At 39.2% G+C, this 9,136-nt stretch overlaps 2 protein-coding genes across 2 annotated transcripts; one reads left to right on the top strand and one right to left on the bottom strand.

Annotated features, from left to right (window-relative positions):
- Positions 1-1,025: 1,025 nt before the first annotated feature.
- Positions 1,026-3,581, top strand: EAH_00041870 (Conserved Plasmodium protein, related; the record flags this gene model as incomplete). Its single annotated transcript, XM_013395122.1, has 4 exons — positions 1,026-1,059; positions 1,689-2,278; positions 2,905-3,069; positions 3,420-3,581. 4 exons carry the CDS (start codon positions 1,026-1,028, stop codon positions 3,579-3,581), a joined length of 951 nt encoding a protein of 316 aa, XP_013250576.1.
- Positions 3,582-5,824: 2,243 nt separating this feature from the next.
- EAH_00041880 (dihydrolipoamide acyltransferase, putative) lies at positions 5,825-7,495 on the bottom strand (the record flags this gene model as incomplete). The annotated part of the gene is made up of 2 exons (XM_013395123.1): positions 5,825-6,062; positions 6,333-7,495. The coding sequence occupies 2 exons, from the start codon at positions 7,493-7,495 to the stop codon at positions 5,825-5,827; spliced, it is 1,401 nt and encodes a 466-aa protein (XP_013250577.1).
- Positions 7,496-9,136: the final 1,641 nt, after the last annotated feature.

The following is a 9,136-nucleotide window of genomic DNA, read 5'->3' on the forward strand; positions in this document are numbered from 1 at the left end:
TAAACCCTAAACCCTAAACCCTAGCCTGTGGTTTAAGCTGCGGTGTAATGTAATGTATGTACAGGGATATATAGGAGTGAATGATATGCATCTGTTGAGTTTAATTTTTTCTTGTTTCGCATGCATTGCTTAGGGTGTAGGGTTTAGGATTTAGGGTTGTGTGTGAGGGTTTAGTGTTTATTGTTTGTTGTTTTTATTTGTTTAAATGCGTTTATCTGCAGCTCGTTCAGAGGGTCTCAAACATAGCAGAAGACACCTGGGTGAAAGTGCGAGAAAACATCTGCCTTATAGAACGCCTGCTCAGCAGCTTTAGCTCAAAACCCTAAACCCTAAACCCTAAACCCTAAATGATTTAGGATGCACCCATCCAGCTGCATGCATGGACTTCTTCTTTTCTGTTTTTTTCTGCATGCATCTACGCTGGAGGCCTCAGCCCCAACAGAGGCGATGGGAGGTGCAGAGATAGACAAACAGATATTTCGAAGTTTGTTTTTTATTTAAGTTTGTTTGTTTGTTTGCAGTTCTTTGTTAATGAATGCCGATATAAATAAACTAAATAAACAAATAAATATATATGTATATATATGTATATGTATATAAATGTACATATATATACATATTTTCTTCTTATTCGCCAACAAAAAGAGCAGAGTTATATCTTTTTTCAACTATAGTTCATATAATTGCTTAGTAGAGATATATTTAAGGGGCCATCGAATTTAATTGTTTAGAAATAAACAAATAACGAACTTAAAAGGAGATTTTATCAATTAAATAAAATTAATATTATTAACAAAATAATATTTTTCAGCGAATAACGTAAAATAATGTTATTAATACATTATTATTAAAGAGGATCTAAGCAAATGCGGCAGTGTGTATAGGCTAGGAAACCCTTTTTTATTCTTATTTTGAATTTGCAATAAAATATTTTATTTATTTATTTAATTTAATTAATTTATTTATTTTGATTTATTATTTATTATTTATTTTTTGTTGTAAATAATGCAGAGATGCCGTTGACTATGGTGGCGATGGTGTGTCGTACCGGTCGATGCGGTTGATGGTTCGAGTATATTTTCTGAGCATTTGTCTACTGAATTTTGACGGAAAAAGGTTTAAAATGGATTAAATAAATTCATTTTATTAAAAAAATTAAAATTATTCAGAAAAAAAGAATCATTTTGCATATGAATAGCCTCAAATATTTTGTATCGCGTGTGGCGATAGACGGTCGATGGACACCGCTAGCTCGGCCCCACAGCATTTTTTTTTCTTTTTTTTGTATTTCTTTGCGACAGTTGAAGAATATAAATTATTTTAGTTTTTTCCCTTCATTAAAAACCGATTTCCTTCTCTAGTGAATCCCTAATTGTGCTGCTTTCGCTGCAGCATGACCGCTTGACCTGGCTGCTAGGGCCCTAGGATATAGAAAGGAAGAGCTGTTAATTGCTCTGATTTATTTAATTTCTTTGTTATTTCTTTATTTAAAATGTCGAAGGAAGGGTGTATAAAGGAAGAAAAACCGAAAGCTCCCACAGCCAGCACTCTATGGTGCTGCCCTTGCCTCGCTGATGCTTGCAGCTGCTGCAGCTGCTGCTATAACTGCTGCAGCAAGGGGGCCCCATGCCCTATTCTATATTTCTGTCTCCCTTGCTGCTGCTGCTGCTGCCGCCCGGCTGCTGCAGCTAAAGGAGTTGATGAAGAAGAGACAGTAGTTCCTCCACAGGAGAAACCCCTAGAGGCCCCGCCTGAAATAGTTGAAGGTGAAAAAGAAGAAGGAGAGGAGAAAGAAGAAGAAGAGAGGGAAGAAGGAGAGGCAGCAGAAGCAGAAGAAGGTGGTGCTGCAGCTGATGCAGCTGATACAGCAGCAGGAGAAGCACCATCAGCAGAAACAGCAGCAGCAGCAGCAGCACGGCCAGCATCAACTCTCAAACCTAAAGCTAAACCTAAACCAAGGAGAGCTGTCAGCCCAGCAGCAAAGAAAGCAGTTAAAAGCAGCCCTGCATTCTTTACAGGAAAGGCAGCAGGGCTTCCACCACCTCCTAAAGAGGCATGCATAGGGCCCCCGCCTGACGTACCTGAGCCGCAGACATCCCTTGGCTTAGGAGCCTATTTAATTTATTCACAAGAAGATCAAGGTAAGCTAAAAGCACAGTGGAGTAAAGCCCCTCTCTCTGGAGCCGGAGTCTTAGCTTATCTTAAACCTGAGAAAGAAGTTGCAGATTATAAATTCGAAAAAAAATCTGCAATTGAAGTCTATGCTACAAACTGCGAGGTGAACATACACCGCAATATAATACTATATAATATAAGAATATAATATAATGTTATATAATATAATATAATATAATATAATATAATATAATATAATATAATATAATATAATATAATATAATACAGTAATTATTAAGTTAACCCCTGAACCCCTGAATTTTTAAGCAGACATTTTAAAACTGAATCTCTCGGACCCTCTATTTTCTATGGATTATAGAATATGTATAAGTATATATATATATATATATATGTATACATGTATATATATGTATACATTTATATATATGTATATATATATATATATATATTTATGTATACATAAGTGAAGCCGGGCTTCTGAGGGGCCTCTGAGGGAATCTTTAAGGGCCCTCTACTGAGCGAGTAGAGGGTTATTGCTATTATTTTAGTTTGTTCTTCTATTTGAATGTTTCTCTGAAAATAATTAAAGATTTCTTTTATCTCGAAGCACTGTCTATATATATAATATATACATATAATGTATATATATATATATATATATTGGTAATATGATGTGGATTTGTGTTTGCTTGTATTTGGGTTTTCTTAGCTTTTTCTGATTTGTTGTTATAAAGAGTTTCTTTTCTGCGTTTGTCTGCATGCATACAGACCTGCATGCCCAGCGAATTCCCTGCAGATAGGGAGAAATTCTACAATGGCTGGGGATCTTTCTTTAAGCAGCTTTCTGCACACGGAGGCAGCATAGTGTTGCTACCAGCAGCTGCAGCTGAACCTCCTCCGAAGGTGAAAGTTGTGCTATTTAATAAGGGAAAGGTAAGAAAATAATTAATATTATAATAATATAAAATAATATCTATATTTTTAGCTGCATCTTTTGAGTATATATACACACTGTTCCGATTGCTTTCGCTTCTTTTCTTTGAATCTGCACGCACTCCATGCGGTGTACGTACACCTGAGAAAATAATATTTTGCAGTTTATATCGAATAATATTAGCGATAAAACGTCATTTTAGTTTAATAGAGATACACATGCATATTCATATATATATACATGCATACGTACATACATGCATGCATATATATATATATATATATATATATATATACTGCTGCTGCGGCATATTTCTTTCGTTTCTGAATTGCGTGAGGTGTATGTACAGCTGAGCATTGCGCAAGTTGGAGAAGAAATTTCAGCGGCTTCATTTGAAAGTCTGGCGATAGTTCCTTCGAACGCAACAAAGTTTGACGCTAAAGAAATGAGTCTCTCTGACTTCTCCACCCTTGCGCAGTCTCAAGGAGCTTATGTTAATATAAAGAAGTAGATTAAGAAGCATACAGAAAATATATTATATATACTTCATTATGCTTCATATACTAACTCTTCAAACAACAAACAACTACCTAATAACGCATATTCCGCAGTGGTCAGCTTTGTATATATTTGTATATAGATTTCTATATTTGAACACAAAATAAACATGAATACAAATATACCTATATAATGTATATATATATACATGATACATGGAAGTACAACTATATATATACATATATATATATATACATGTATATATATATATGTATATATATATATATACATGTATATATGTATATATATATATATATGTATATATATATTTATATATATATAGTTGTACTTGCGCTCGTTTTGTATTCAGCATTCCGCCACGTATGAAATTTAAAGACGCGTTTCTTTGGTTTATTTTTGCACTGTTGCATTTTGTGTTTATCATATATCGTTTCTTTTGTTTATTTTTCTAGTGCTGTCATTTGTGTTTATCATATTTTGTTTCTTTTTCTTCCGGAACAAAGTTAAACGCCCAAGAGAATTAATCTCTCCTTTCTTTTTCTTCTTGCTCGTTGTTTCAAACAAAGCATTAATAATATTAGGCATATAGATAGTAATTAATAAACAAGTAAATATACATATATATATATATATATATACGTAACAATAATATATATATATATATGTATATATATATATATGGACAAGATACTGCAGTTTAAAAGGCTCCCTCTTCTTTGAAAAGTACAAAGAAAAAATATAATAAATAAGCTGCTCGTTAAATATATGCATATAATATATATGTATATATATATTAGTATAGATATAAAACCATATATATATCTGTATTTTAATATATATATATATATATATATATATATATATAATGTATATATTAATACCTCGTTTGAGGTGCTCACCTCGGAAAGCCGCCAGCTGTAAGATTGCAATTAAAACGAAAAAGTTTATAAAGAGATGCCAAATAATAAAAGAAGATCGTCATCTTGAAAAGAATATTTTTTAATACTAGCAAAGACCTACACTCTTGTCTTCTTGCTTGTTTTGAGTATTTGCATCCGCATGCATGCATCTCCATCTCTTAAGCGCATCATTAATATGCATTCTCTGCTGCAGCTGCAGCTGCTGCTGCTGTTGCTGCTGCTGCAGCAGCTGCTGCGGCGCCCTGAGGCAAACGAAAGTTTAGTTCTGACAGGGCCCCTACTAGTCAAGAAAGGCGATTGTTCACGTGTTGTTAAACTTCGGGTGTACATACAGCTGCACAGACACCTGAGTGCAGAAGTTCGTTGCTGCCCTATGCCTTTTTCTTCTCTCTCTCTCTGCCTGTCTCTTGTCTTATCTTTTCTGCTGCAACACTCTGAACTCCAGTAAAAGCTGAATAGCACCGCTTTTGTTCGTTTCCGCTGCATGCAGACAGTGCATGCATGCATGCATGCATGCATTAAATATATGCATTGATGTATTTAGTATATTTAGAGTCGCTTGCTTGACTTAGCACAGCATGTATACGCCGCACAATATCTGCAGCAGCATGCCTGGCGTTCGCTCAACTCCGAAGAGCCGTAGCAGCAGCACAGAAACATCCAAGGCAGCAGCAGCAGCAGCAGCAGAGCAGGAAGCAGCAAGCAGACAGCAACGGGAGGAGCAGCAGAGGCGGCAGTCCCTCCCAGCAAAAAGCCAAGGTGTCTGCCACTTGCCTGCTGCTGCTGCTGCTGTTGCTGCTGTTGCTGCTATCGCTGCTATCGCTGCTGCTGCTGCTGCTGCACACTGCTGCTGCAGATGCGGGGTGGTTTGGTGTACGTACACCCCGCTGAGGGCAACGGAGCTGGCAGCAGCAGGGCTTGCTGCGAGTGCAGCAGCAGAGAATATCTCAGGCTTGCATGCATTCATGCGTCAGTGTGCATGCCGCATGCAGCCTTTGTTTATCTCCAACGCAGACAGAAAGCAGAAGCTGTGCATGCAATTTATATGGGGTGTACGTACACCTGGATGGAGCGGGTTTCTGCTACAGGTAGAAACAGATAGCTGCCAGTTAAGGTGTGTGTACACCTGCGCATGCAGAAGCAAATGAAAAGATATATCCACATGCTGAAGAAAAAAACATAGGGCCCCTCTCAGCAGCCCTTGCATCGCTTGGCTGTTGAGATATACTTGCTGCTGCTGTTGCTGCTGCACTTTTGCTGCTGCTTTGGCCCTACTACTGCTGATGCTACTGCTCTTCTGCTGCTGCTGCTCTTTTCAAGAGGAAGCCCGCTTCTTCGCCGCTTTACCGCCAGCAGCAGCAGCAGCACCACCACCACCACTACCAGCAGCAGCAGCAGCAGCAGCAGCAGCAGGAGTGAAGCAAAGGGAGACCGTCCATGCACGCACAGCGTTGTCTGCATTAGCGACGCCTCCTTCATTTATTACTTCTACTTCTTCCGGGCTGAGTGCCGGCCGCTGCAGAAAAGGCGGAAGCTCTTCAATTGAGGTGTACCTACACCCCCAAAACACACAAAAACCAAACCCTAAACCCTAAACCCTAAACCCTAAACCGGCGAAATAGAGTACCCTCAGGCGTTTTATTTTAAATAAAAACAGACATCTACAAACGTACAAACAAAAAACAGCAGCCAGACGCATGCATGCGTGTACAGCTCAAATAACACAATTAATATCCTACAACTGACACCCCAAACACAAAAATGCATGCATGCATGGATGCATGTGTGTATATATATTATATGTATGTTTAGCAGCAGCTGACCTAACGACTGTCACACGGGGCCCTCCTGCACTTGAAGGCGGTGAGGCTCCAGCAGCAGCACCTTGCTGCTGCTGCTGCCTCTGCTGGTGTTGCTGCTGCTGTTCGAGCGGGAGGTGATGCTCCCGCTGCGCTTGCTGCTGCTGCTGCTGATGCTGCACAAGGAGGCCCAGGCGCTCCAATTTGTTGCGGACAGTTCTGAAGAGAATTGAAGGGGTTCGTCGCCTGGGGTAGAGAGGGTCTGCAGCAAGAGCAGCTGGTGCACCTTCTGCTGCTGCTGCTGCTGCTGCTGCTTGAGGTGCAGCAGCAGGAGGAGCATCAGCAGCAGCAGCCGCAGCAGCACTAGCAGCAGGAGACGGAGCAAGGCGTTCAATAACAGCCAACTCACCCCCAACGCTGACGTTGCCGCCTACTGGTACTGCAATATGAATTAATCTTCCTGCTGCTTTTGCTGCTATCTCTACAGATACTTTATCTGTCTCTAACACACACAAAACTTGTTCTGCATGCACTGCCGAGCCCTCTGCTGCCAGCCACTTGGCTACTGTGCCTTCGGTTATCGAATCGCCTAAAGAAGGCACACGCACAACGTAAGTACCGTTGTTGTTGCTGCTGCTGCTGCTGCTGTCTTTGCTGCTGCTGCTGCTGCTGCTGCTGTGGCCGCGGATGCTTCCTTTCATGTTGCTGCTGCTGCTGCAGCTGGTTGTGCCAATCCTGCTGCTGCTGCTGGTGTAGCTGCTGTGGATGCGGATGCATCTGTTGATGCTGCTGCTGCTGCCTATCCTGCTGCTGCTGCTGCTAGCAGCAGCAGCAGCAGCATCATTGACTGCCGCTTTCAACTTCCGCCAGCAGTCTGTTCGCCCCTGGAGAGCCCCAAGGAGTTGGGGGTCTACGGGGCATTGGGGGGCCCCCAGGGGCCCCTGACTTCGCTGTGCATGCAGAGAGAAACGCAAATAGCTGCAATCCGCAAAGAAACCCCGGTTCGAAGAAGGCGTTTTGAAGCTGCTGCTGCTGCTGCTGCTGCTGCTGCTCCTGCTGCAGCTAAAGCTGCTGCTGCTGCGCCTACTCCGGCTGCAGCTATACGAGGGCTTATAAGGAGCAACTAAACCCCATGTGCGGTTACAGGGAAGATCTACGCGGCTGAAGCCGCGCCAGAGGATTGGCATAAGGGGTAAGCTGAGGCAGAACGAAGAGGAGTGATAGTGTTGGGGTTGAAGACAAGAAATAGAAGACTAACGCAAGCGTATGCATGCATGCATGCATGCATCTATGCATGCATGCATGCATCCATATGTCTTTCCGTTTGTTTGTGTGTTGGGTTGTAGCCTTAGCTACACACACAGCTGCTGAGGCGGTGCTGCCGTAGCTGCCGCAAAGAGAGGCAATTGCAATCCTAAAGAAAGGTTTAGAGACGATGTTTAACCCCCCAAATTCGGGGGTTAGGGTTTAGGGTTTAGGGTTTACGATTTAGGGTTTAGGCGGTACAGCAGGAGAGCACACTGCTTGTTGCTGTTGTTGGCTATCTTCTTAGGGCGCCCGATATATAAATATAAACATATATATATTCTTTTATTTTTATTGTTTTAATTATAAATAGGGAAGTTTTAATATCTACAGAATTTTTTTCTTGTTCTCTTTCTTCTCGTCTGACTTCCGCTGCCTCGTCAGCAGCCCCAGCAGCCTTCTTACATCAGCATCATTATAATTAAACATTTTCTTGCATTTATTGCCTGTTTAAGAGGATATTTTAAGAATAAACAAATATTAATTACTTATTTATATTTTAATTCATAATTTATTTTTTGTTTCGCTCGCCGCTTCGCCTGGATACCCGCACTAGCAACGACAGCCAATACAGCACCCTGCCATACATATACCAGCACATAGAAAGCTAAGTAGAAAATTATAAATATTATTATTATATTACTATTAACATTATTATTATTAATATTATTATACAATTATTAATGATTATTATTCCTAAACTAATTGCTGTTACTACTAATTACTACTACGAATAGTCAGACTCCGTCCGTACGAATTGTAATAGATCCAACAGATACATGAAAATATCTGATATTTAAATAATTCAAAAGAAAATTAATAATAATTATAATAATAATAATTTCCTGTAAAACCCACAGATGTTCTGGGAAGAGCATCTAAAGGCCCCATATTGCAGTCGTATGAGTTACTACTATCATTTTGTATTACTTTTTATTCTTATTACTACCATCACCATCATCATTTAGTATTATTACTACTATTAATTATTATTATTATTATTATTATTTATTACTAATACTACTTTCACTTAGTATTATTCTTAGTATTATTTATTACTATTATTATTAATTATTACTACAATTATACATTATTATTATTATTAACTATTATTTATTATTAATTATTATTGAAGGCTACTATTATCTTTCTTTCATCATTAACGCGTATTTGCATTCTTCTTAGACTTTACAAAACCCAACAAGTTAAATTGGCTGGGCTCCGAGCAAAGAGAGGGCAGCGGAAGAAGGAGGAAAAATAAAAAAAGAAGTGAAATAAATCTTAAAGACGCATCAAGACATAAAGAAGCAAATATAAACAACGACAAAACAACAAAACGAAGACAATAACACCCAGTAGCATTTGCATACTGGCTGTTAAAGAAGACATCGTTCATACACTTAAGTATAGATGCATCTATACATATATATACCTATATTTAAGTTTACGTACATTCAAATGTATATATATATATATATGTATATAAGTATGCATACATATAAATGCACATGCATGTAAATAAA

Source organism: Eimeria acervulina, genomic scaffold (assembly GCF_000499425.1).
Source record: "Eimeria acervulina Houghton genomic scaffold, Eah_scaff535, whole genome shotgun sequence".
In the NCBI taxonomy this organism is placed as follows: domain Eukaryota; phylum Apicomplexa; class Conoidasida; order Eucoccidiorida; family Eimeriidae; genus Eimeria; species Eimeria acervulina.